The sequence below is a fragment of the Pezoporus occidentalis genome, unplaced genomic scaffold, assembly GCF_034315485.1.
Source record: "Pezoporus occidentalis ecotype Australia unplaced genomic scaffold, CSIRO_AGI_Poc_V1 ctg102, whole genome shotgun sequence".
NCBI lineage: Eukaryota > Metazoa > Chordata > Aves > Psittaciformes > Psittacidae > Pezoporus > Pezoporus occidentalis.
Genome location: NW_026912801.1, coordinates 441,233 through 468,371, shown reverse-complemented (window position 1 = coordinate 468,371; position 27,139 = coordinate 441,233). Strand labels below are relative to the sequence as shown.

Sequence of the window (27,139 nt, the reverse complement as noted above, 5' to 3'; positions counted from 1 at the left end):
AATCAAATAATAAGGTGGTTTCAGCCACAGCATTCGAACCGCGGCTGTGTAATGAAGCAGTGTAGTAATAAATAATGGCACGAAAGCAAAGCCCAACAGCGACGCAGGAGCGTCCCGTGATGCTCCTTCTGGGCCCACTGGCCAAAGGGGAACTCCACCTGATGAATGGAAAACAGAGGGAAAACAACTGCTGCCTGAGGGGAGAGGGGGTACTGCTGCTGGCTCACCCCACCACCAGCCTCTGTGCCCTGAGGCTGCAATATGGGCCTTGTAGGTAGGAAAAGATGAGTCAAGAGTGAGAAACACCAGAAAGCCCCAAAACAATCTTGATGCCCATGGAAAATCAAATAAATAGGTGGGAAAGCTCACACCTTTTCTGCCTTGCAGCCCACGTGTGACGCAGAAGGGACAGAAGAACCAGAGGAACGTTAAACGCCCTCGAATAAATCACCAGCCCAATGAACTGGGTGCCTAAGGGGCACTCGTGCTTGGTGCCAGGAAGCAGCACAATGTCTCGGCACAGCATCATCCCACCCAGCTATGCCAAAACCAGTAAGCACCCCACAAACGGGTTATGGGATCTTCTTGACAGTGCAACGAATATGTTTGTTCGAGGGAAAATAGAGCTGGAAGCAGCAGCCAGCCGTGGTGGGGATTAGAGAAAAGCCTGCTTAGACCTGGCCGCGCCGGAGGAGCCGTATGGGAACACTTCATCCCTGTGTAAATACTGCCATTGGAATGCCGGCAGAGCCGGAGCTCCGAGAGCAGTGAGAAGTTAGCAGCTGAGCAAATTCTGCTTGTTTCATTCTACATTGCCTTCAGGCACGTTCACCTCCCTGATTTTCCCCACACGCCCTCTCTGGAGGAAGAAGAACCATTCCTCGGGCTCACCCTCCCACAGGATCCACATGGATTTACAGAAGCAAGAGAAGAGCAGCTGCAGCCTGCACTGAGGCTGCTTCCCAGGTTAATTCAGGTTGGAGTTGAGCTCCTGGCTGGAGCGAGCTCTTTGGGCCGTAGATGCAGATCCTCTCCACTAACCCCTTTGCAAAGTCCTCTTGCAAAATTGGTTTTTAGCAAAGCCACTTATCACCTTAACCATCTATCGATCCCCTGACTCCTGGCCACAGCTCCCAGGATCCGACACGGCACAGGCAGGGAAAGCAGAAAAACATCACTGCAAATGAGGGCACTGAAGCACGCGGCTGAGATCACCCCAGAGAAAGCAAAGACCCCCGACTGCAAGCAAAGGTGATGGCTGGATGCTCACCAGGGACTTCAGTGCTCTCATCTTGGGGCAAACGCTACCAGCCAGAAAACTGCTGCATTTTTGCCACCTCCAGCAATGGGAAGATGCAGGTGAGCCGGCTCCATCCCACCAGCCCCAAACCCCGCTCTCTGCTGTAGCTCCATCACCACACTGGGACTTGCGCATCACCCCAGCGCAATGCTGGGGCTCCCATCTCCCCCGTGGCAACTGCAAAAAGACTGCATAAATCACCACCCTCCCTGTGCATCTCTTGCCAGGGAATCCTCCATGTTATGGATGAGCCACCTAAATCCAAGCTCCACAGTCAGGACACGGGCTGCGAGCAGGAGCTTGCAGCCCCATGTGCTTCCCAGCAGTATCGATCTCACAGCAGTAACAGCCAGTATAATTTTGCTTAGCTTCAAGTACCTGGTGATCATGAATTCTTTGGCCACAAGGTTATAAAGCGTTCTCTAAAACATGAGGAAAAGATTAGGCCTGCTTATAGTTAATATACTGTACACTGTCTATCAAGCTGGCTGTTTGCTATTGAGAGCCTACTATTAGACACTTATTTAAAAGGCCTTTCAAAGCTTCCCAAGAAAGTGCAGTTATGCATTTCTTTTTCTGGCAAGAACTACTATAGATAAACATCAATTCACTCCTGCAGATCACAGTCGCAGTAAATAAATTTTTCAGGAAGCTAAGTTCCATACAAAGCCTCCTCAAAGCTCCCATTTCACACAACATCAATGTTTGGCCTCTGAGAAATAAAAAGCTCTGAGGTTGCTTTATCCAGAGCTAAATTATCAATTGGAGCTGCTTGAGAAAAAAACAAAAATAGGGCATTTCAACGAGAAGCCAGTGTGGGAGGTAAACAGCACAGTTGCTAGATGGCGATGCTGGTTAGAGACAGAACGGGAAAGACAAGAATTTGGCTGATGATTGATGTGATGGCATCTGCAGCCCCAGCGCATCACGATGGCGAGGAGGGAGCGACCAGCTTCTGGCAAGCTCAGCAGCCAGCGCCTGTGCTCGTTTCTTTTATAGCTGTTTCAAGCAGCAGCCTGGGATTATCCATTACAACGCGTGCCACCCGAAACACCTCACGTTGGTTATAACCATCTCAGCTGCAGCTCCTCCGGTCGCTGCTCACAGAGGTGGGATGCAGGGAGAGATGCTCAGCACTGGATTGAGCCCATGGCACCCACCGTGTGCTGGATTTTGCCAACTCAGCAGGAAGGAATGAGGACCCATCGGGGCCCAGAAGGGCTTTTGAAGCAGCTCGCTGGGATTCAGCCATGGCATAGGAAGGGAAGGCAGGAAAATCATCTCGGCTCACCTCTACCTAACGATGCCCTTCTAATTCTGAGCGGCACCCCATGGGGTGCTGCCCGCTGCCTGCCCAATAACACGGTCCTCAGGGGGCACATCCAAACCCTGAGCTCCAGGACTCACTGGCGCTGTGGGGGCCAGGACCTTACTAATATACAGGATGCTCCATCTGCTCTTTAAATAAAGAGATGCTGGGCTCTGTTATTGTTTAATTATTAGCCAAAAAAAAGACAGAAACACAGAAACCCTTCCAGGCTCAGGTTATGCATGGTAGGAAGGAGGGATGCTTCAATAAGAGCAAGAGATGGGTAAGGAGAAAAGGACTGCTGCCAAAAGGCAACCTGCATGTCCTGCATAGGAAGACCTGATGAACTCAAATACCCTGTGGTGTCCCAGATTGCTGAGGCTTCATATCCAGCTAAATGGCTTAAAAATCGAGGAGGAAAAAGGACAGGATTATGTGCCAGTCTCAGCAACCCAATCTCAGTAACTCCAAATCAAACCAGCTCAGCTTTCAAGCAACACACAGGGTTGTACCCACCAGCCTTGGGACTGTCACAAGGACAAACCTCATGGAGCCAAAATGAACTCTGAGCTGCAAAGGAGCAACCCATGCAGACCTTTAAATCACCAATGAAGTGGCAAAGCCCCATTTCCAACCCCACCGGTGCGCTTTGCTCACCCTGCACACAGGGCCCATCTCCCACTGCAGTTTTGGGTCAATCCTGTCTGGAGCAATGACACTAAAACCCAGGGGCTCATCAGCAATTCATTTACTCCGTTGCTAAACACAAGGGCGGTTTGTAACAGAGAGTTAATGAGTTACCAGAGGAGCTGGAGCCTCTCCCAAGCACAAGAACTGGGCAGCTCCCCAATGTCCAATGGACACTATAGACCCGTCACCTCCATTGATGCTTCCTAAGCACCCATTATTAAACAAAACACAGGTCAGCTGCCCCTCTCCTCTTTGCAAAAGTGTTTTTCTTTCCCCTCTTCTCAGAAAATAACCAGCAGATGCTTAACAGAGAAGCACATTTTCCATCACCAAAATAAACTTCATTTTGAAGTCACGAACTTGTGACACCCATTGCTCTCCTGAAAATAAACCTGCCAGGGATGATATAATATGCATATTTAACCTTCTGATGTTGCTAATGTTTTTAGCAGAACCTGATCTATCGCCCATGCCCACTGACAGGCACGAGAACCCCTAAGCTATTGCTGTGGCTATTAGCAAACACTCATTACCTGCAGTGTTATTTCCAGACTATAGAAAATGAGCCCTTGGGCTTATGGTACTGTAATAACACCAGGCACTGCAAAGCCCCAAAGGAGACCTTGGAGCGTGGCTGGTTGTGGCCAGAGGTCAGCAAACACAGGAGATGTGAGTGCCCACGTGGGGCTGGAATAGGCTACAGCACCCAGCGGGACCAGGGAGCACATCCCCGTGCTCACATCCCATCACCGGCACCCCAAAGGCTTCAGCCCGCTTTTCCCGGTGCTCAAATGACTCCCTCACCAAACCAACACAAAGCTATATATATAAATCCATAAATACATCCAGTTTTAAATAAAAGGCAACTCTTTCAAGGAACAAAAACGGAGAAGGAAAGCTGCCAGGAGCAAGCCCCCACACAGCCACGAGCTTAATTGATCTGTGGCAAGAGGGAAAAGGTTTATTTAGGTTAAGGAGACTGCCAGAAGGCACAAGTTTGAAAAGTAAAATCCCAAAGCACCCAGGGCAAAACCATGCAAATTACCAGCACCACTGCGTCCTTACTTATATCTATATCTGCCAGCAACAGACCGTCCCCAGCCACCGACCGCAGAGCCATACATACTCCAGTGATGCTCTCCCCAAAGTTACATTAACAGGACTTTTACCTTTTCCACTGTTAAAAAATAGGGCTTCATTTTCAGGGAGTCCTCCTAGAGTGGTTGTTAATACTTGCTTCAGAACAGTGGATTCCATTGAGGAAAAAATAAATGGGTTTTAGGCATGTCTTTACAAAAAGAAACGCGCGTGGTTGTCAAGGTTCAATGCAATGTGTCAAGTTTGGGACGCTTGTTGTAATCATGTAATGTATATATGAGTAATATAACAAATAAATGAGCTTCTGCCCAGGTCCCCACCCAGTATTTAACTTGTAATGGGAATGCAGCTCTGTTAGCATTACTAGAATATTACATTAATATTATATGAAATCAAAGTTATTCCCTCTGAAACCTTACACATAGGAATTTGGCCAGGATCTCTCTGCCTCCCACTGGGCTTTGTCCCCTGCTCTCCCAGCACCCACAGGCTCATCCTGAAGGTGCTTTTGGTAGCCCTTGGGCAGGCAAACTCCCAAAGAGATGCTTGGGATGGGGTGAGCCAAACACCCCCGAGATGCTTCTATACCTAAGATTCAATGATCGATAAGTAAACGGTTCTCCATCGATAACAGCGGATCGCTAAATCAAAGCTTCCGCGTGCCCTCGGAGCTCTCCCACAGCACCACGGATTTCCTACCGAATGAACCCAATACGTGGGGATAATCCCAGTGATTGCGTTCGGGGGAGCCAGGGCTCCAGCCCCGGTGAGGATTTGCGTATTAGTAAAAACAAACAGCGCTGTAAATAACGAGCCCCTCGTCCTGTCTCCACCAGCGCTCCTCTTATTGAGTGAGTCAGATGTTCTGCTGATTAAAAATTGATCCATTTCAAAATCTAATCAACAGAATAGGATTCTTTCATATGTTATCAAGGCAGCTGCTGACAACAAAAACCAAACCTGTTATTAACCCATGAACCCCGATGACCTGAACCTGGCTGGGCTCCGCAACTGTAAATTATTCAGTAGTCCAAGAGCAATACCCGTAAGCCTGATGAATTTACACCCCGACCGGAGCCGGTGGGGGTTAAAGCCAATATCACAGACCCAGGGGTCCCTGGGGACGCGGTTCACGACACGCTGCCACTCTGTGTCATGCCTGGGAATACATTACCAGCATCTGCTCGCCTTCGCCTTGCAAATGTCTGGGCTTTTTTAGGTGGGTTTCTTGTGTTTTAAATGACTTTATGGATTCAGCACAGCACAGCAGGGAGCAGCCTCATGCCGGTGGTGCAGCAGAGCCCAGGCAGCCCTGTATCACTGCCATTAAGCAATATACATAGAGCAAATGGCTTGCAACCCTGCTTTAGCCATACCCATAGCCCCATTGACCGTTCCTGCCCACCACTGTTGAACAGCTTCCATCCGAGCTGCCTGGTCACAGTTAGCACCAGCCTGGTTGAGCCACTGCTGGTTGATCCATCCAGCTTCAGAGGCTGGAACCAGAATGGGGGAAAACTGGCATCACAGAAACCAAGCTGGAAGGTAACGACGGCTCTTCTCTTACATTGTCATGTATTTATGGGTTTAATGACTCTCTGACCTCTGCTTAAAGCCCAAATAACCCCTGGGGAGCCCCCTCAGACTGGCCGCGATCGATCCTGACTGGACTGCCGTCTCCCAGCTACCGGCACCTGCCAGGGATGCTCCATGAATTGAGTGGGAAGTAAAACCCCTCCTGCTTCCCCCCAAACCCACTGGGGGTCAGCACCATGCAGGGGCTTTTCAGTTACTTAATAGTGAGCCCATCACCATCCTTTACCTCACAGCGATACCTCAAATGGCAGCACGTGGCTAAAAACACCAGATACTGAGGGGGTTTCCTTACGTTAAGTCAAAAAGCACTTCAAAAGCAACCCAGTCAGAGCAGGTTGATCACCCACTTTACTGCTGGACTGGGGCTCTATAAGCACCCCTGCTATGGGGTACCTGGATTAAACCCCCAGCAGGCTGCAGCCCTGCATCCTTCCTCATGTATGGTTCTGCCCACCCAGCTCCAAGATACCATGGATTCCCCACATCGACTTCCTGATGCACTTCAGCACCCTTATGGGATGCAGCAAAGACCTCTCCACACACTTCAGCATCCTTACGGGATGCTGCCCAGTGAGTTACCAGAGTGATTCAGACCTGGAGAACACAGCAGGGTTTTGTCTCTTGGTAAATCAGATCTGCTGTGTAATTTCATTATATTACAAGGTAGATATTAGGGAACAAGACTTAGAAGTGAAACTGAGCACAGGATCCAGCCCCATCCTCATCCAGCCCTGTGACCTACAGGGATGCACCCAGGGACCACTGCTTTGTCTCGCCATCACCATTGCTCCAGGGGCAACAGCGGCTCCCTCGGCACTACCAGGACTGGCCAGGCTCACCCAGCACCAGCCATCGACCCCTCCACTCCCTCCTCACTATCTAATAATCACACTTGTGCAAAGCTGCTGCCATACAGAAGGAAAAGAGAAAACATCCTCGGAGAGCCTAACAATCAGACAATTTTTAAGATCATGGAGCATTAAACCATTCCCAATAGGGTTTACTAATCAAACAGCCAAATCCTTCATAACCAACCAATCCCTACAGAGCAATTAAATCCTTCCCCTTTAAAACACTTGGCACGCCGTCTGGGGAGAAAAAGGAAAATTTGCAAAATTCATTTGATAAATTAACCAGGGAAAAGAAGGAAGTGAATCGAGCTTTGTTCTTTTCATTTTTTTTAATTATGGAATTCACAATGCCTGAATAATGTTTAATAAGAACGATGGAAATTCCTAACAGTATTACAACACAACACAAAAGAATTAACCTGGTTACCGTGAAAAATTGCATATTTAATTAAGAACAGAGAGTTCAAAACTATCCAGAGATTTCAAAAGTACTGTTGCCTAAGGGGCTAAATTACACGCTCGCAGTGCTGCTAACAGGGCTGGAGCGCGCAATCATTACCCAAGTGTCCCCATTAAGTGACAATGGGCAGATGACATCAAATTCATTTCAAAAGCAACAGGAATTGAAGCATTCGCTTGGGTAGTGGAAGGCAAAGCGACTATCCTGCTGGTATAAACCAGACCCCTTGTTGATAAAGGCAATAATTAAAGAATAATGTTAATTAGCTGCTTTTATTTGAAGGAAAAGTGCAGTAGCAGGAGACGCTGCCTCTGCGGCGTGCGCCAAGCGGAGGATGGAGAGGGCAAAGCTGATGGCCCTGGATGGCTGTTGCCATCCTGGATGCTGGGTCCCACCAGCTCCGGGTACCTGCCAGCCCAAACTCTGCCAGGGCTGGGGCTGGGAGAGTTGGAGGTGCTGGAAGAATGGGAACTGGCACAGCATGGTCAGGGCACCCTGCTCTGGCTCCAATACAGTGAATATGGCATCAGCAAACGCTCACAGGAGGAGAGACACCGAGGAGGAACCTTCATCAACAGCTTAGGCACTGAATTCAGGCCCCAAGGGTGCTGTTCAGGGGATCCAGCACAATGCTCTGCCCAACCAGGGAGAGTGGTGAGCCTCCGTCTTCAGGGTTCAGAGCCTTCCTCTTGGAGGGCACCATCCTCCCCATCACTCCATCCCAGCCACCACGCGCTGCACGTGGACATCACAGCAGGCTTTTAGCAACTCCGCTCCCCAAACTGTGCCCCTCCAGAGCAGAGCCCACTGCTCCCTCAGCCAAGGGATTGGGGGACAGGATGGGTAACGATTACCCAGCTCCCAGGGATGAAGCAACGTTTGCAGAGCGCTGCGAGCGCCGCAGCCGAAGGCAGCTCTCCCCGTGCCCTTTATTAATCAGCGTGATTAATAAAGAATAAATGTCCTCTGCAGCCAGGCTAAGCAATAACACACGGGCCCTGGCGCCAACGAGCTGCTGTGCTTACACCACACATTGCAAGGCCCGCTGCCAGCACCAGGTAATACTTTATTATGTTATCCCGACAGAAGAAAACAAAGGATGCCTGAGGTCCTGACTCCGGTGTAAAACCACGGGAGCGTTACCAAAGGCAACGGCAGCGTGCTCCGAGCGGCTGACGCACGGCGCGGCTCCCACCAGAGGGATTGGGGGGTTCAAATGGGTTATTTACTTCTTTCGAAACCCATGTTGCAGGAGAGACCAACCAGCACGCACCCACCAAGCAATTAATATCAGAGCGGCCCCGCGTTCGCAAAGAATCGCTTAAACCGCGGCTAAATCAATCCTCTGGGGTCCTGCTGCAGCTTTGGGGGAATCATTAAGTGCTACTTCTAAGTAGTCAAAAACATCATTACACAGAAGGCTGTACTAAGGGAAAAGGGGGGGGAAGCAGCACTGAAACCATTTTGGAAGGAGGTGTTCAGCTGCGTGAAACCGGGAAGCTTCAGCTTAAAAGCAAAGCCGTCGATTGTGGGAATACAGCAAAGCTCGTCAGCAGGCACGGCCACAGTAAATCATGTTCAATACACAGACGGAGTTGAAGGAGCCCATCATCCAATGGGGCTCCTGCCTGCAAGCCCAGGGTGAGCCCACCTCAAACCTGGATCTGACCCGGGAAGGGGTGGATGCTGCTGTGCCCAGGTTCATTAACAAGCACTGCCGTAAAGAACGAGCACTTGAGCTTTCCAGGCTATCTAAAGCCCTTTGGTTGGGTTGTGAGGATGGACCCCTGTGGCTGGTGGCTTGCTGGCTTCAAGAGCTGTTCTTCATTGTGCTGATACAGCCTGGACCTCTTTGCAGAGGGGCCCCCTGAGATCCTCTGCATGGGCAGCCAAAATGGCACACGCAACTCCTCCAAGGGCCCTTTGCTGCAGGAGATGATGAACAACGCGCAGCCATGCATCCAGGCAACAGGCACAAACACCGTGAGGCTGCCAGACCCCTTTTTGGAGGTGATTTGCCCCAAGATGCTCCATCCCCTTGTACCCCAGCAGCAGGGAAACTGAGGCACAAAGCCATTGCCCTAGGCAGCAAGCAGGTGCTGGGACAGACCCCAGACCAACAGAGCATCATGGTTGTTTCACTGCATCCTGAATCCCAGAAGCTTCTCAGCCTGCGATGGGGAAGGGGACACAATCCCATTACTCTACAGTGGGTTGGGAATATGGATCCTGAGTTTCAACCCTCTCACAGTAACTGTGCTCAGTCCCATCCTCCCTGAGATGATGGGGTGAGGCACCCACACACCCCACTCCCCCTGATTAGGGGGATCCCCATCAGATGGCAACCCCCCTATCACAGACTCCATCACCAAAGCCAAGCCAAGGCAGTGATCTCAAGCAAGCCAGACCCAGCACCGGGCTGAATCCTGCTCCCCAGGTCTTGCTGTCTTGGCAAGGGACACCAAAAGCTGCATGAAAAGGCAATTCAAGAGAGCTCAGTCTCATAGATCCTAATACAACACACACGAGAAAGTGTTAAGAAGGGGGAAAACTTTTTAATAAAGTCTGCAAGTATATATTCCTCCTTTATCAACCTCAAGATTTATTGACCCAAGAAGCCATATTGACTGAATAAATCTTGATAATGACCCCAGCAGAAGTCAATACCTGCTTATTGTCTCCCAAGTTGGGGAATTACATCTTCCGGTAATAGGAGCAGGATGGTACAAAATGTTCTGAGAAACTTCACACAGGCTCTTTTTTGGAGGGATGGATGCCTCTAATGTGCCTTTTCCAATTTGAGAGGGAATGTGCTACCCATTAATACAGCAAGTGAGATGCTGTGTGGTTTCTGTCTCAAGGACTGGCAAGGGGGGAGCACAGAGCATCGCTGCTGCACCCTAGATTGACTTCATCTCAAGGCAGGCTGTTGAGGATGCTGCAGCTCAACATCACCCTCCCACCCTGCAAACAATGGTCCTGCATTTGCAATTTGCCATGTTGAGTCAGCAGCTCTTGGGATAATTCCCTGGAATTCAAGATGTGGGAATTCCCATGGCCGGGAATGTACAGCACCATGACTATACCAGCACCCAAGGGAGGAGGGGAGCAGCATCACTGCATCCCACGGGACACACAGCCACCTCTGGGAGCCCAAATGCTCTGCTTTTCTCCAACCAGCAAAACCAGGAGGGGAAAACTGAGGAGCAGACGGGTCGCTCCAGCGCCCCAGTCCATATTCTGCATTTAAACTTGGTGCTGCTCTTGCTAACAGTTAACTTGCCATTCAGCAGAGAAGACAGCAGCCATGGGACCAGCGCACACAACAATTTTGCCTGCATTTTGAGTTGAAGTCTCTGCAGACAGCAAGAAAAATTAACTGAAAGGAGCAGCTCCTGTGCCAACATATGGAGGGAGATAAATAGCGCGCTCGGCACGCTCCGCTGAGGTTATCTAGTTAAGCAAGTGCCTCCTAAAGGACTGGGGCTGGGAGTGTGCTGCTTGCTTAATCTGGTCATAAATAATAATTCAGATCACCAAACGCTTTAGCATTCAGCTCCACCTGCAGCACAAAGGCCCTGCTGAGCCCAGCCAAACTCATGGCCCCAAGCAGCAGGAGGTGATGAGGAACCCGGGGACCGCAGTGAAACAGCTCCCTCATTGCCACCAAGCCACGCAGGGCATCGATGCAAGAGGCCGGGCTGGCCCGAGTTAGGGGCAGCAGGCAGCTGCCTCCACCCCATGAACCCCATTCCACAATCTCCCCTATTTCATGGGGCACAGCAACTGCAAGCACTCTGCTCACTGTCCCCATTCCCACCTCCAAGCTGGATAACCCACTAGGGCTGATACCCTTCCCTCCAGTCCCATGAAATCAAATCACATCCCCATCCCTGTCCCCTATTTGCTTCTTGATCCCAATCCCTTTCCCCCCCCACCCCTCTCCTCCAAGGCCACAGAGACAACCCACTAAACTGGATCAGGAGGCCAGCGTGTACATCTCTAATGGGCTGCAGCACGCACACAATTAATTAATGGATTTATTAATTAGGGAAGAAGTCACTCTTCGGGCTGGAATTGGGGTCACCAGTTTCTAAAGCGAGAGCTGCGTAGCTAAAGATAAACTCTCATTTTCTGCAGCTCTCATCTTGTCTGGCAGCGTCTCAATTATTCAGACACAGGGAAAAATAATAGGGAAAACCATACACTGGACCTCAGAAACCTCATGGAATGACTTCCTGAGGGTGCACAACCCAAAGCCAACAGCAGGCAGGAGCAGGAACAGGGCCCATCCCGCTCATTCTTGATGTTAGAAATATCAAGTAATTGCTTCTAATGAGGGGTTTGGGAAGTGTGGAGGAAGGTGACACCACAATGTGGTCAATGATGGTGACATCCAGAGACACGAGTTCCCCAGTGGCCAAGGTTCTAACAAGCCATGCTGGAGCATCAGCTGCGCTTTGGTGGTCAGTTCCGGTGAACCTCCTTGGTGGTACATGGAAAGGACAAGCATCTATAGCTGCCATAGCCCTAGGTGTCTAAAGAACAGGGCTCCTGAGTGAAGAAATGTCACCAGTGTCCCGGCCAAGAGACAGGCTACATAGCACAGCCGCAATAGAAGACAGCGGAGAGTCCACATAGAGAGCACCATCAGGTCATCGGGCACCTCTCAAGAGGAGCACACAACCATCAGACCACAGACACCTACAGAGAACCGGGCGTCGTTAGTGCCACTGCTCCTAAATCCATGTTAACTGCGGAAACGGGATGATTCCGCAGCTCCCACCCCAATGCACAGGGAGCAGGCAGAGCTTCCAGGAAGCACAAACCATTCACAACCCCACAGTGTTCCTCAGCCAGCTCCAGGCATGGGCTGTAACAGCACAAACCCTGAGCTTTCCTCTTGGAAAGATGAAATACCCAAGATGGGGGCACCCAGAGCCCCCTCTGGCACCTCTCTCCTCCCCTTGGGCGCAGTGACCATGAGCATCACCTCATCCTCCGCTTTGCAGAGGTGGGAATGAACAGTCTTGGGTGCTGGGGGAAACTGGAAGGTGCCACCGATCTCTCCATCCGATCCCTAAAAACCACAGAACCCAGGGATTCGCAGAGGCAAAGCTCCCCCGATGATAGCCCCAAAAGCACCCTTGCCTCCCCCTGAGGTTATCCTGCCCACCACAAGCAAGCACTTCAGGCTGTTAGACCAAGCTCCAGGAATGAAGCTTCAGCCAGGAGGACTGATAGCTTATTTACTGCTGTCGTCTATATAAAGAAGAATTTTGACACATTGTTAAATGATGCACATTTAGATAAGTCAAGCTGTCATATCATTTAATGGATGTCTAAACTCCCTCTGTAGCTGATATGTAAAATTTATGCACTTCAGAATATCATAAGGTTATAATATTTTAATCACATCCACAGTTGTGGGGTTGGGTGGGTTTCAACCCCCCCCCTTCCCTAAACTTTGAACAGCAAAACCCATTCCATCAACCACACCGCGTTCCAAGGCTCCTGACGAAGTTTCTGCCCAACTCCGCTCCGGAATGCCGACAGCATTTGCATTACAGGAAATCAAACCGAGAGCGTTTTATTTGACGAACCAAACGCTGGAGCCATATAGCCAGAGCTCATCTGCATAATGGGACGTGAAGACATCGATAAAAGATGGCTATAATCAGTCCCTCTCCCCTCACTCGCTCTTGTATTTATTATCCCAAATCAGCAGCTCGCAACTCTTCCCATTTTTTGCCCGTTTGGGTTAGATTAAAGCGGCATCCGGAGCGTGTAATCCATACAGTGCCAACCAGAACGTAATAAACCAAGAGCAAATTAAAACACAAAAACCCCATAAAGGACCGAATCCTGCTATGACTATTATACACAAGAAAGCTGTAAAAAAATACCGCATTAGTAATGTACACAATAAAACAATCTCATAACCCAATGAAATATGTCTGGCATTATCTTTGATGGAATTTTATCTCTTCTCATTTCCAAGACTATTTGCTGTAAAAAGCCTCGACGCCGTCTCGATCAAAGTGCTGCCGAGTAGCACATTATCTACATGTTTTACATATGCCCACCATTCATCAGGGTTGCTCAAAACTCTGCCATTCCCAAGCAGCCCCAGGCCAGCAGAGCTGCTCAGGCACATGCATTAAAGAGGAAAAGGGAGGAAAAAGAACCACGGGAAAAGCTCGTGGAAGGATAATAAATGGATTGCTTCCCTTCCTTTTATTTATGTTTTCCTTTCTAATAGAGGGCATTAGGCCAAGCTGGCACAAGGTCACCTTTCCCACCGTGATCCCGCCTGGACAGAAGTCAATCCCTATGGCTCCATCTCCAGCACCCAACCATGGCCATCCAGGGAAGCAGAGCACCCACCGCCCTTGCCCACCTCTCCCTCCAGCAAAGTTCCCCCCACAACGGACCCACGGAAAAGTAGCTGCCAATATTTGCCTTTAAATAAAGGTCTGCACACCCAGGAAAAGTCATCAGCGTGATTTAGCTGGGAATGCTTTTGTATCCAAAGCGCTTAGACCCGTAATCCCTTCCCGACCACAATGAGCAGTCATGGCAAGCCGACCGGCCGCGGTACCTGCAGTACTTTTAAGGGTCGCGTATCGCAGACATAGCACGCAATCTGCTTAAAAGCCAAAATGCATTAAATGCTGGAACTGTGGATGTAGTACCAGAGCCCCATAAATCGCATTTCAATCTGTTTACTCCCCTACGAAGCACACTACGTTTTAAACTCCGTAATATCCGATGGGGATAAACCCATTTAACATCCATGTAAACGAGCGTTTCGGCTTTTGTAGTGGATCCAGGTCGGGTTTCATCCCATTATGTTGGCAGAGCTATTGTGTTAATTATCCGCCTCCCCGCTACACCGGTGCCTATTTCAGATCACAAACTGCCAGCATCCCCCGGCAAACCTTCCCTCGCACACCTTAACAAAGGACTTACCGGTAATTTCACACACCGAGGGCACCACGGCGGGATACGGCAGCCGCGACCTGCCCGGAGCCACAAAGGATCCCTCTCCCGCCACATCCATCGCCAGTCCCGGGCACCGCAGGACCCGGCCAACAACCGGCTCGTCCCGATCGCCTTTCCCTGACGTTCAGGGCTGACCGAGCCCCGGCACCGCGGACCCGGGGCCCTGAACAATGGGAGCGCGGCGGGGCTCCGGGCAGCCCCGCTCCGCCATGCCCCGGCTACCGCGCATCCATCCTCTCACCGGGGAGCCCCTGCCCCGCCGCGCCCGCTCCAGACACGAGCGGGGGACGCCGCTGCAGACCCGCTCCCGGCGGGGGGAGGCCGGACGGCACCGGGGACACTTCGCAGCCCTCGGGCACCTGCGGCTGCGCTCGGCGGGCGGGGACCGCGAGAAACTTGGCGGAGCGGCGCGGGGGGCCGCGCTCCCCGCAACTTCATCCCGCGCAACTTCCTCCCTCCTCTCCCTCCCTCCCTCCCTCCCGCCGGGGCGGAGCGGCGGCCGCGCTGTCACCTCGGGGGCGGCGGGGCGGGGGCCGGGGCGGCGCGGCTCCATCGCCGCTAGCGCTGCTCCATGCTCCCGGGCGGCGCCGAACAAAGAGCGGCGGCGGCGGGGATCAATTTCTGATACCTATCGATGGGGAAGGGCGGGCGGAGGGAGGGCGGGAGCGATGGGGGGGGGGGGGGAATAAGGGGAGGGATGGGGGCGGCCGCCCGGATTCCCCCCCCCCACTCTCCGCCGGCCCCGCTCCATCCATCCTCCGCCCGCCGCCACCAACCTGGAGCCGGCGGACATCAAACCGCGTCCGGTATCGAAACATCGATCCCACGTCGGCGGCCATCTTGGGGGAGCCCGGCGGCGCGGACGGGCGCGGAGAGGAGCGGAGCGCACCGCACCGGACCGCACCGCCCGCCTCCACCGCCGGGGGCGGCCCCGCCGCAGCCTCGCCCCGCCCGCAGCCCCCCCTCGGGTCCATGGGACCCCCCCCCCAACTATGGCCGGGGTGAGGATCGATGGGTGGCTTGGGGTTTGCCGAGCATCCCGCACCGCGGGGAGGTGGGAATCGGCATCCAGAAGCCGCCCGTTAAAGTTTAGTTGGTTTTCGTTTCTGACCTGACACATCCGCAGCACCTTTGACCCTGGTGGGAACTGCAACAGCGAACAACGAACGCAGCAAAACCCGGCCGGGAAAATCCCCAAATTCAGAGTGATTTAGGAGTATCTATTTAAATCACTTAATGCAATTCAGCAGCCAACTTCAACAGAGCAATAGGGCTCAGACACCAGCATTCGGGCAGTAACGAAACCGGTCCAATAAACACCCCCTTTGCTTTCCTACCAAAAAGCCCCCAAACTTTATGGTTTCTGCCCCAAGTTTCCCCATATCCCGTTGTACCAACCACACCGACATCCAAACATAGGGCTTTGAGCATTAAATCCCAGGCAGAGCCGTGCTGTGATTGCCAGCAGTCCCTGTTGAGTGCCCAAAGCTGCCCCTTTGGGTACGTTTTGCAGGTGGGTATTTGCAGACCAAGCAAACGCAGCAGTTCAATGCTCCTGCTAAGGAGCAGGGCACACCTCGAGCTGTCTGTCATGCAGACACGTGCATAGCCCTATGCCTGGAAGAGCCTGGGGCTCCTGCCAGGCTGTGACACAAGCCCACATCCCAGCTGCCCTACCTGAGATCCAGTGTGGAGGAGCTGGGGTCCCAACCACCCCACAATGGGGGATGAAGCATTGCCCTGGGCTCATAAACCTGGGTGCTGCTTTGCCTCTGAAACTGCAGAGAGGAGGAGGGCATCCTGCAGCACCCCATCACACTGGTCCCCCTTTGGCTTACCTGTCACCATTTGGTGCTTTGGAGATCCCGGTGCTCAGAGGGAGGTGGTCAGGATCCCAACAGCCTCTGCTCCTTGTGTGCATGGACACCAGCAAACCCAGGGCATGTGCTCCTGCAGCTCTCACTCAGTCCTTCACCATCCCAGCCCCAAAGCTCTCAGCTTTGCTCCTTGCAGTAGATCTGGCACTGGAGATGCAGGGATGAAGCAGCCCCTGTGCCTTGGCCTCGCTTGGCAGCCCAGGTATCATCCTGCTGCCATTATCTGCATTGTACAGGACTCCTGGGATTCCACCAAAAAGCACAGTTTCTGTCCAGAAGGCACCAAAAGAACACGCTCCAAACTGCACCCTGCTCTGCAGGTACACCCAGCCACCACAGGGACCCGTCTGCTCCTTCCCTTCTTGCTGTCTGAAGTTCACCTGGGCCAGGACAACAGCCCAAAAGGATAAAGCAGGCACCCAAAGTGACCTTGGCACCACGCTATAGTGTGAACACCAGGGAATGATCTCCTCCTTCTCATCTCTTCCGCTCAGGGAAACTTGGAGCTGTTTGGGATCCCACAGTCGCAAATTGCCTCAGGCAGAAGAACAAGTGAACAGAAAATCAAAGTTCAAAGGAAAGCTTTGCAAGAGCCAGGGCAGTTTGTGTTAGAGCCAGGGTGCTCCTGCGAGCCCTGGTCCAGCTTCTTCCACACCTCCAGAGCTGCCTGGAGAAGGGGACTCTTACAGAAGTTCCTCCTCATGGTGCTGCAACAGAAGCATCTACTTGGAACTGGTGCAGTTTGCAAATGCCAAGCTCAAACCCCAACCTTGTTACCATCAGCAGCAAACCCCATGGGTGCTCTGAGACCTTCGACCATCACATGCCTCTGCACTGCACCTGCTTGGGTGCACCTATGTCAAGGGCCCAGCTTTGCTCTGGGAACCTAAGCCCTATAAATAGATTCTCTCTTAACCCAAAGAATCAAAGAGCCCAAAGCAGTGGGAGGTGCTGAGATTCGTAAGGAGATTGGGGCTGCAGGTGGTGCCAGGAAAGTGCTTCACGTTTGGCTTAATGAGGCTGTAATTAGGCAGAGGTGAGAGCAGGTCGTGTAAAGGGAGGATTCCTCCAGGGAATTGGCTTCCATCCCTCTAAGGGCCATGCACAGGGGGAGGTTGGATTATAGATGGGCCAATAAGCTCAGGTGGGATGGATGGTCTTTCCTGGGGTGAGAGCTGGTGTCAGCTGTTGGGTGCCAGCGGTCTCTCCAAGCCAGTGACAGGGATTGAGATGTTCATGACAAGATGCTCCAGGCATCTGCTGTTGGACACCATCAGAGACAGGTCCCAGGCCATCCCCCTGCACCCACAAAGCTGATCTCACGCCCATAAATCACTGCCCCTCTCTGGAACAGAAGAGCCTGCTCATCAATCAGAAACAAAGCTAACTGGGCATTTTGGTGAGCAAATTAAATTGTGGGCTTTGGAGGAATGTTTCTGTTTGGCCAAATCGTTAACAAATCAATGGGAGCCATAGGGAAGAGGAGAGGAACTGCACCCTGTGCTGCGCAGAGGGATGCAGAGCTGCAGGGTGGCACGCTCCATCCCTGCTCCCCCTGTGTCCCCCTGTTCCTGTGTTCCCTAAGGCACCATCCCGCTGGTCCTGGGGCATCCCAGGAGAGCAGGGGGATCCCATCCCACTGTGTGTGCCCCCCCCCCCCCCGGCTTCCCTGCCTCAGGGAATGCTGCGAGGTGCAGGTTAATAAATCAGTTTGTCTCCAGAAGGGCTTGCTTTGTGCTCCTGACAATAGCCCGTTGTAAACGGCAGCCCCTTGCCTCCTCTTCTGAAAGGCTTTTAATTAAAATATGGAAGGGGCTTTTCTGTGTACCTAAAAAAGAAAATAATAGTTAGATTTCAGCACGTTCCCATCCAATTTATTCGCATCTTCCCGATGGTTTTGATCCACATAAGCCCTTTGTGCGGTGATCCGGCCCCATTATGCAGTCGAGGGGTGATGCTGGCAGCAAGAGCCATGAGCCAATGGTGATGGCGGGTTTGCTTGGCCTTGTCCCCAGGACAGGCAGGAGGACAGCAGGAGCCCCACCAAGGGATGAGTGGGGACAAGTCAGGCCTTGGGGCTCATCCTACAGAAGGAAGACCCTCATGAAGACCCAAACAACTGCTTCAGAGCTCTGTCCCCATCCCATGCAGGGGAACACAGCACAGCCCCTGTCAGTTGTCACAAGGGGCTGCCTGCCCAGTGCCCCCGCTGCAGGGTCTCTGCCTCTTCCAGCGGGAGACACCAGGGCTATCCCAGCGCTGCCTGGCTCTGCCAGCCCCGCAGCTGGATATGGGGCCGCTCAGTCCCTTTCCCACCTTCTCACACATGGTTTAAGGTGTTTGATGGAGCAGAAGCCCGTGACCGCAGGTGATGCAGCTTTGTGGCATCTCCCCTGTCCCGGTACCCAGCCCGCTCCCTCCTGCCCCTCTCCCCTCTCGCCCCTCTCCCCCGCCCTACCGGGTCCGGGCAGCGCCCGCACAGCGCCCGCTACAACGGCGCCACCTGGTGGCCTCCGCGGCACCTGCAGCGCGTCCTACCCGGCCGGGGCGGGGGCACCGGAGGGCACCGGAAGGGCTGGGGATACACAGAACCCCTATGGGGCACACTGAGGGGCATGGGGAGCATCATGGGGACAAAGCAGTGCAGGCTGAGACACCACGGGGGACTCTCCCGTTTCCCCTTGGTGCCCATCGATACCCGTGGGACATGCGCTGAGCTGTGCCCGGCCTCAGCCCTCGGTATCTCGGGGGTACCCCAGGATGTAGTGGAAGGATGCTCGGGCCCCTCCACCAGCCGTCTTTCTGCCACGGCCACTTCTATCCAGGCATATTCCCTTTACAATTAGCACATCCTCTTTAATTAATTTTCCTCTTTTATTGCCTTGCCCAAATCATCTCAACTATGGCACCATTCGGCGCGCACAGTGGATAATGCTGCTATTTATGGCTTTTCCCTTGTCAACGCCGTAGCTCCAGAGGCCAGGATGGCCACCTCCTCCTGGGGCCGCATCCTGTGCACAGCACAAGGCACATCCCAGATAGGCCAGTTTGGGGATGGGATATTGTTCATCCTCATCCCCATCCTCAGGGCAGCCCGTCCCCAGCTCTGTTTAGTGGGTGGCAGCTCCTCCCCAAGCTCCTGAGCTGGGCAAACCCTCCTGGCCATTACTGCAGTGATATATCCTTCCAAGGGAAAATGGAGCTGAATCAGGAAAAGCTGCTAAATTAAGTCTGTCTGGAATAAGCTGTTAAACATGGAAACCTTCTGAACTCCAAGGGGAGGTGGATAAAACCCTCCTGAAGACGCTGCCAGCAGAAAGGGGCTGTGGGGGGAGTGTGATGAGCCCAAGGAAAGGATCCCCCCAAGCCCCAATGTGATGGGAAATGAGAGGCAGGGATGTGGCCAAGGACACAGAGGCCATCGGTGGCAGAGAACGGGCCTCAGCACTGCAATGCCCTGGCTACCCCAATGGCCACCATCAGTGTGAGCACCAGGGATAGGGTAACCACCACCAGCTTCCAACTGCAGCTGCACAGGAATCCATCCTTTAACCTTTAATAATCTTTCTCCCTTTAAAAATAATCATTACCAATAAAGAAATGCAGCAGGCAGTGTATGTAAGCATCAAATTAAGTAGCTACATGCATTTGTTATATTTGATATAGCCTTGTTAATGGGAAATTCCTAGGTTTGGAATATGTATTGATTTCAGCAAACATATATTATTTCACGGTAAGTACCAACAGCCGTTGTAGTTAATATACAACAGTTTAATTTAAAATGCATTAGTTTAATAAAAATGCATAAAATAGAAGAGAATTGCATTAGCTTCAATAAAAAATTCAATTTCATAAATATTATCCCGTGTTAAAATGCATTGATTTCCCAGGAAAACGTATTGGTCAAAGGTAATTTACATTGGTTTGAATGGGAATGTACTGGTGTGTATACATATGTATTAGTTTAGTCAAATGTATCTGATCGCAGGGAAGAATGTCAGTTGGAGCAGAAGATATTCATAAGGAAACTGCAATGGCACGGATTGAGCCATGGCTCCGGAGCAGCCCGACCCACTGATGTGGCCCTGGGGGCCTGGAACCCCCCCAGATCACCTCCATCGATGGGACTACCCCTGGGCATGATGCTGCTGGGCTCCATGGGATGATGGAGCCCGTTATCGGCCATGGGCAGGACTTGGCTGGGCACAGGCACGCGTCTGGCTCAGGCGGAGCACACGCCGTGAACAGAGCAGGGGTTAATCAAATCCTTTTGACTCCGTTTTTTATCGAGCTCAAGAGGGGCTGTCCTGTTAATTAGAAAGGCTTTTTCATGTAAAACACAGCCTTTTTTTTTTGCAGATAAGAAGGACAACGCTCGCTTTTGCCACGGGCGCAGAGACGTGTGTTATTCCTGACATCCATTCACAAGCCGCAGCTACTTCCCAACAGCTCTTTTGTTCACTACGGGGCTCTATAGGCATATATGTACATACATCCATATTTAAAGCACTCGCTTTTTCCTGGATGCCAGTAAATCCCCCTATATCCATAGCAGGAGAAGGAAAAGATGTGCCTGAAGCCACCTCCATCCCCACGTTTGACCAGGATCCTCACTGTGGGGTCAGGATCCGGCCTGTGCAGCACAGAGGATTAGGTCTGACAGTGAGAAGTGAGCACTGGAGCAGATGCACCGTCTTACAAATCGCAGCAGAAGCACAGGCAGCCATCTGCACCCCATTCCCAGCCAGCATTCCTGTGCCGCACTCGGCACATCCAGCCCCTCGAAGACCCCAGCCACCATTGGACCCCCAACCACAACATGGACAACGCAGGGGAGAGACCAAAGTCTGACCTATTCCAGTCTGGGCAAGGAGAAATGGTGTTTCCCCACAAAGAAACCCCAATCTAGGATATCTCCATGGCTCCAGGGCTGCCTCCTGCACCACCAGCCATGTGCGGCCATGGACATGGAGCCATGGATGGCAATGGGCAGCATCCAGGTGGTGCCGGCGGCTCCACGGCCAACCAGTCCCATTAAACTGCTACACATCACTTCCCTGATGCTTATGGATTTTTCCTTAATGCCACAAATTAAGGTAATTGGGCTCGGCTGGGCAATGAATCCAGCTGAACTTGGCAGGAGGAGGGAGCATCCACACCAAGATTGATTCCCCCTCATCCCTAGCTATGCCTGGGTTTGGTCCTCTCTCCATCCCTGCCCCTCGGCTCTCTTGTCTGCCCTTTTGCTCAGAGAGAGCCCAAACCCCATCCTGAAATCCCTTCCCTCAGCTGCAGCTCCATCCAGATGAGGCAGCCATTCCCGGATCAGGAGTTTTCCCCTCCCTGGGCACTTTTCCCTACTCATTTCCCTGCTGGCTTCTTAAATCCTCCTTGTAATACCATCCTTACTGTCTCGGTCGTGTCAGCCCACTATTGAAGTGCATCCGGATGGTGAGTGCCAGGGATTAAGCAGGGTATTTGTGTCCTCTGGGGGAACAAGGGCAGTGTCTGGGCAGAGCCTGAAGCTCCAGGGATCTGATTTCATCATCTCTTTTGTTCCCAGCCCTGTTCCAGCCCTCCAGCCTCCTTGGCATGTAGAGGGGATGATTCCAGGCAGTGAGTCCAGCAGCACCCGTGCCCCAGCCACCACGTCAAGGCCATAGAGTCATAGAATCTCAGACTGGGTTGGGTTGGAAAGGACCTGAAGGCTCACCCAGCTCCAACCCCTGCCATGAGCAGGGACCCCTTCCACTGGAGCAGCTTGCTCCAAGCCCCTGTGTCCAACCTGGCCCTGAACACTGCCAGGGATGGGGCAGCCACAGCTTCTCTGGGCACCCTGTGCCAGCGCCTCAGCACCCTCACAGGGAAGAGCTTCTGCCTTAGATCTAATCCTAGCTCCCCGTTTCAGTTTAAACCCACCACCCTTTGTCCTACCGTGATGGCTGGTGGCACCAGTGCTGCTGCTCCAGGGTGCTGCAGGATGCAGTTCCGCACTCGGGATGGGGAGAGTTAATCCCATGCATGTCACTGGGACCAGGACGAGCAAGTGGTTGGCTTAAGTGTGTGACAGGTGCCTCGGTGGGGAGTGACACATGAGAGGAGCCCTGCGTGCCTGCCGGGACTCAGCATCACACCCAGCCTTGTCCCAGAGCTGCATGGGGTGCTGCATGCAGCAGGATGGTCACCTTTCGACCAGAGATGCGGTGGTCAGGCCCTCGGAGCATCACAGTGATGGGACCCAGTTGCAGGCAGGACACGGGTGCTTCTCTACCCACAGCACCTTGCTTTGCCACACTGTGATAGGGATGAAGGCTCCCAAAGCTGCCTGGTAGGACCGAGGCAAAACACCCTTATCCTTGGGTGACTGTAACTGGGGGTCCCCACAGCCCAAACCCTCCTTGCCTGTCCCCCAGCAGAGGGGAAAAGCCCGGCCCCATCCCGAGTGACAAACACAGGTGGGTTTGCTCCTGTGCAGTCCCCACCATGGGTCAGCATCTGCAGTGTGGGAGCTGCGGGGCCACTTGGTTAACCTTGAAACCCTCTCTGGCTCTCACATGTCACGTCAGCCGCTGACAAGAAGCTGCTATTCCAGATTAGAGAGAGGGGGACGGAGGGAGACGGAGACAAGAGGGCTGGGGGTGGCTGATTTACCTACCACAGCCAAAAGTGGGCATGAGGCTATTTTTAAGCCGGGGTGGGATGTATTTATTGTTCCAGCCCGAGGGGAAGGAGAGTCTTGCCTCTGAGACACCTCTCGCAGCAACATCGGTACCTGCGTGAAGCCATGGTGAGTACCCAGAGCCCAGAATTCCAATGGGAAGAGGCAAACTCTGTCAGCTTTTTCACCAGGATAGCTTTAATATGCAGGGAATGATGGAGGGGACAGGGATCTGATGGCCAAAGGTCCCTCCTGCCCTGGGAAGGGGGTGAGAAATCTGGCTGCATCAGCAGCATCCTGTGGGGAACAGAGAGGTGTATCCCACACTAGCAGAGCTTTCTAACGGGGGCAGAGGGTTTGGGGATCCAAATACCATCCTGCTGCTTTCCCTTCCTCCATACAGCGAGAGGAAGGGCTATTGTATTCCCTAAAATCCCTTCTCTGGCAGACCCTCCCTGGTTAGAGGGAAAGGCTGGGAAGAGGGATGACGGGCAGGGTGGGATGGCGAGCGGCTCTGTCCTCTGCTCCTTATAAAAGTTGAGCTGTTTCTGGTTGTTTCAAGCCTCACAGCAGGAGGAGGCAGATTCTTTTATTAAGCAGTTTAATAAGAGCTGAGTTCTCAGTGAGGCACAGCAGGGTAAGGAAGCACCCGATGACTACAGCCCTTGGGTGCAACCTCAGCAGCGCACTCCCAAAGCTGGATATCCACCCAGGGAGATCTCAGTCTCACCCCAGTGCCGACCCTTTTACTGCCATAGCCTTTGGTGGGGAAGTGATTTCCCAGCTCATCTCTCCTGGGATCTATTTGGTTAAATTCATCAAGGAAGCAAAGATAGAGCTGTAATTTAAGCAAGAATCTTAACATCCATTGACATTGGAAGGTTGCATGCGTCCAGAGCTGAGCAATGCACCAAGCACCCAGGGAAGACAGCAGAGCAGCAGCACCAACCCAGAGCTACCATGAAGGACTCACCTAAAAATAGGGTAGTTTCATGCTTTTGTTCCACGCCATAAAAAGCCAGTGAATTAGTGATACATACCTGAACCCCTGCAGGCACCCAAGAAAGCCAAGAAGAGGATTGAAGGTGCTAATTCCAACGTCTTCTCCATGTTTGAGCAGGCCCAGATCCAGGAATTCAAAGAGGTAGGTGTGTTTGGATGACCGAGCGTCCATGATGCGATGTGACCTTCAGCTCTGCATGATGTTCCCCCTGCATGGCTGGCACATGGTGCTGTACAGCATTGGGGTTTGCCATAGGAAGCCGTCTCCCCACAAACACCCAAGGGTGCAGGGGTTTAGGATTGCTGCTGGATTTGGGTGGTGGTTGTTGCTCCATTCTGTGAGGGCTCAAGGTGCCCTTGTCCCATCCAAGTCGAAGGGAGGAGGAGGAGGAGGATACTAAAGCCTCTCCCTGTGCTCCCTGTCCTCCTCTTGTGCTTCCAGGCATTCACCATCATGGATCAGAACCGGGATGGCTTCATCGACAAGGCAGATCTGAGAGACACCTTCGCTGCACTTGGTGAGCCCCTCTTTAGGATCCTCCCTAACAGCTTAGACAATATCAGACCTATTATGTGAGAAACCAGCTGTGAGCCCCCATTTAACCAAGCCCCACCGGTAACTGGATCTGCTGCTTCACTGAAAACCTCCTGATCCAAACCCACTTCTGTTAGCTCTGTGTGGGAGCAGATCCCACAGCAGCAGGCATTTTATCCCAGAGGTCCAACTGCTGGATTGTACATGGCCAAATTCTCCCTGCCTTCTCTTAGCTAAGAAGGACCTGGTTAGGCCCATCCCACAGCAGCCCTGGGTGTACGGGCATTAGGGGCATTTATGGGCTTTGTGGGAAGCTGTGAAGTTGTGAGCTTGACTCTCTGATCACAGAGGCCAGCATGAACCAGTGATGGGGATGGGGAGTCCCAAAGACACCCAACCTCATGTAAAAGGATGTAGGCATTCAGTCCTGTTCACTTCTGACACGGGGGAGCAGCACTGTTGATTTCAACCCAAAATATCTTCCAAGCAGGGCTGAAGTAGGCTGCTCCATAGGGCAGTGAGGGAAGGAAGCAGCACAGCTCAGCCCTTTGCAGGGCTGTATGATCCTGTGGCTGGAGAAACCAGAGATGGAGATGATGGAAATCAGCACACAGTTCTCCCATCTTCACTTCTTCATTGCCCTTCCTTGTCAGAGATGGTTCCCCAGGGCTGTGCTGCTTCAGATGGGGGAAAACCCCTGGGAAAGGCTCCCGTGGTGTGTCTTTTAGCTCCTGGCACATAGAGCAGAGCCTGGAGGGCTGCACATCTCTGCATCTGGACATGGACACCCATTGCTGCTCTCCTCTAGGGCGCCTGAACGTGAAGAACGAGGAGATCGATGAGATGATAAAGGAGGCACCCGGCCCCATCAACTTCACCGTGTTCCTCACCATGTTTGGGGAGAAACTCAAGGGTGAGAGGGCAGCTGGGGGGTCAGTGGGCACTGATACCATCACCAATATCCTGTCCCACCTGGGGAAGCCACACAGCTCCCAGGGCCTCTATCACCCTTCCACGGAGATCCCTCAGATGGTCCTTGGAGGCTACAGATGGGAGCTGCTAAAGGAAAGCAAGTGGTACTGGCTGCTGTACTGCGGCATGCAGAGCATGGGAAATGGGATGGTCCCATGCTATGGCCAAGAGGTCAAACCTGGGGACAACCACGGGATACTTGTGAAATGATCTCCCTCTCACATCCCTCTGACCATCCCTCTCACATCCCTCTGACCATCCCTCTCACATCCCTCTGACCATCCCTCTCACATCCCTCTCACATCCCTCTTAATGCCATCTTCTCCCGATGACAGCACAGGGACCCCCCAAAGATAGAGTCTATGGTGGGATCTTCACCAGCAACAACCTCTCTTCCCAAGAATTCCAGTTATCATCCTCCAAATCCTGGACTTGTGTGCTCTCCCTACTTCCCTGTCCTGAGACACCACAGACAGGACAAAGAGCATCATGCACCCTGAGCAAGTGTCCCCAGTGAGATCCCTGCACCCCAAAATTCACATTGATTTGCAATACAGTCTCAGACAGGGCTGGTGCTGCCCATCTGGAGACCTGGATCTCATTCCATACCTCTCCAGCCTGTTGTGGTGTGAGCAGATCTCTGTGCCTCAGTTTCCCCAACCTTTAAGAACCACAACAGGCTGCGAAGGGGACAAAGAGATCCCGCTGCACCTGTCAGAGCCTGCTGACACACAGCCCGGGGCATGCAGCCTCCCTGCAGCTCTCCAGGAGGAATTGCAGCCCCAAAAGCCTGGAGCTCTATAAATACACCCAAAGATAAGATAGACGCCGGCTGCCAGGCGGTGGTGACAGCTTGCTCTGCGGCCACACCACAGCCCTGCCTCTGCTCCTCCACAGCCACCACCTCCACTTGAGGCCCCAGCTGCAGGGTCCACATTCCTGTGGCAATGATGCTTCCCAGCCTTCCCTTTCTACCCCAAAGGCTGTGGGAAGCAGGAGGCTGGAGCTGGTTTCCTCCTCCACTGCATCCAATGGCTGTGCCCATGTCACCCGCAGGAGCAGACCCGGAGGAGACGATCCTGAATGCATTCAAGGTGTTCGATCCAGAGGGAAAAGGACTGAAATCTGCCTAGTGAGTGCAGGGGTTGCCCAAGGGGAGGGCGGGTGTCCTCACTGAGGCCTCCCTGGTGCTCACCACACTCTCTTGGTTGCAGCATCAAAGAAATGCTGATGACACAGGGCGAGAGGTTTTCCCAGGAAGAGGTACGAGCTCCTTCCCTCCATCCCCACAGAGCCCCAGGCACAAACCCCTCCTGTGCCACTTTTCCAACCTGTCTCCTTCCCGGCAGGTGGAGCAGATGTTCGCAGCCTTCCCTCCGGACATGTCTGGCAACCTGGATTACAAAAACCTCGTCCATGTCATTACACACGGCGAAGAGAAGGACTAACTGGGCACTGCGAGATCGCCTCTCTCTGGCTCCCACATGTTCCATGGGGAACGTGTGAATGGCATCCCCATTAAATTGCCTTTTGGCAAGAAGAAATTCAGCCGCTGGTGTGAACAGTGCTTGGGCTTGTGTGGTGTGCCTGTGTGGTGTGTCTGTGCCTTTGGATCCCTCCCAGACCCGCAACCCACTGTTGCAGCCCCACTGCATATCACCCCGATGTGCCCCCAGTCCCTCTGCCTCAACATGGCCCAGCCTGGCCCAGCTCCCAGCCCCAGACAGCCTGTTTGGGCTGTGGCAAGCAGCCATCTGGTCCCACCAGCCCAGGACCAGTACAGAGC

General features: G+C 52.8%; 2 protein-coding genes and 1 long non-coding RNA gene across 12 annotated transcripts in view; 1 reads left to right on the top strand and 2 right to left on the bottom strand.

Annotated features, from left to right (window-relative positions):
• The window catches only part of CUX2 (cut like homeobox 2), a 66,143-nt gene extending 49,348 nt beyond the window's left edge, over positions 1-16,795 (bottom strand). For 2 of the 10 annotated variants that reach the window (XM_062614439.1, XM_062614521.1), the window contains exon 1: positions 14,277-14,758. In XM_062614439.1, the coding sequence (XP_062470423.1) occupies positions 14,277-14,363 (87 nt within the window). In that variant the 5' untranslated portion in view covers positions 14,364-14,758. Of the gene's footprint in view, positions 1-14,276; positions 14,759-14,820; positions 14,933-15,085; positions 15,236-16,147 lie in introns of those variants that run through there. The other 8 variants (XM_062614434.1, XM_062614495.1, XM_062614478.1 and 5 more) reach the window with 8 other exon arrangements.
• Positions 16,796-19,936: 3,141 nt separating this feature from the next.
• Positions 19,937-21,354, bottom strand: LOC134161162 (uncharacterized). Its single transcript, XR_009963852.1, has 2 exons — positions 20,697-21,354; positions 19,937-20,488 (listed from the first exon to the last, which is right to left on the bottom strand). It is a non-coding gene; the product is annotated as an uncharacterized LOC134161162 (long non-coding RNA).
• A 1,489-nt stretch (positions 21,355-22,843) lies between these two features.
• On the top strand, positions 22,844-26,901 carry MYL2 (myosin light chain 2). Its single transcript, XM_062614421.1, is given in 8 exon segments — positions 22,844-22,921; positions 22,923-22,973; positions 23,899-23,988; positions 24,289-24,364; positions 25,190-25,294; positions 26,410-26,485; positions 26,568-26,616; positions 26,703-26,901. Coding segments are annotated over 8 exon segments (609 nt in total). The 5' UTR covers positions 22,844-22,858; the 3' UTR covers positions 26,802-26,901.
• Positions 26,902-27,139: the final 238 nt, after the last annotated feature.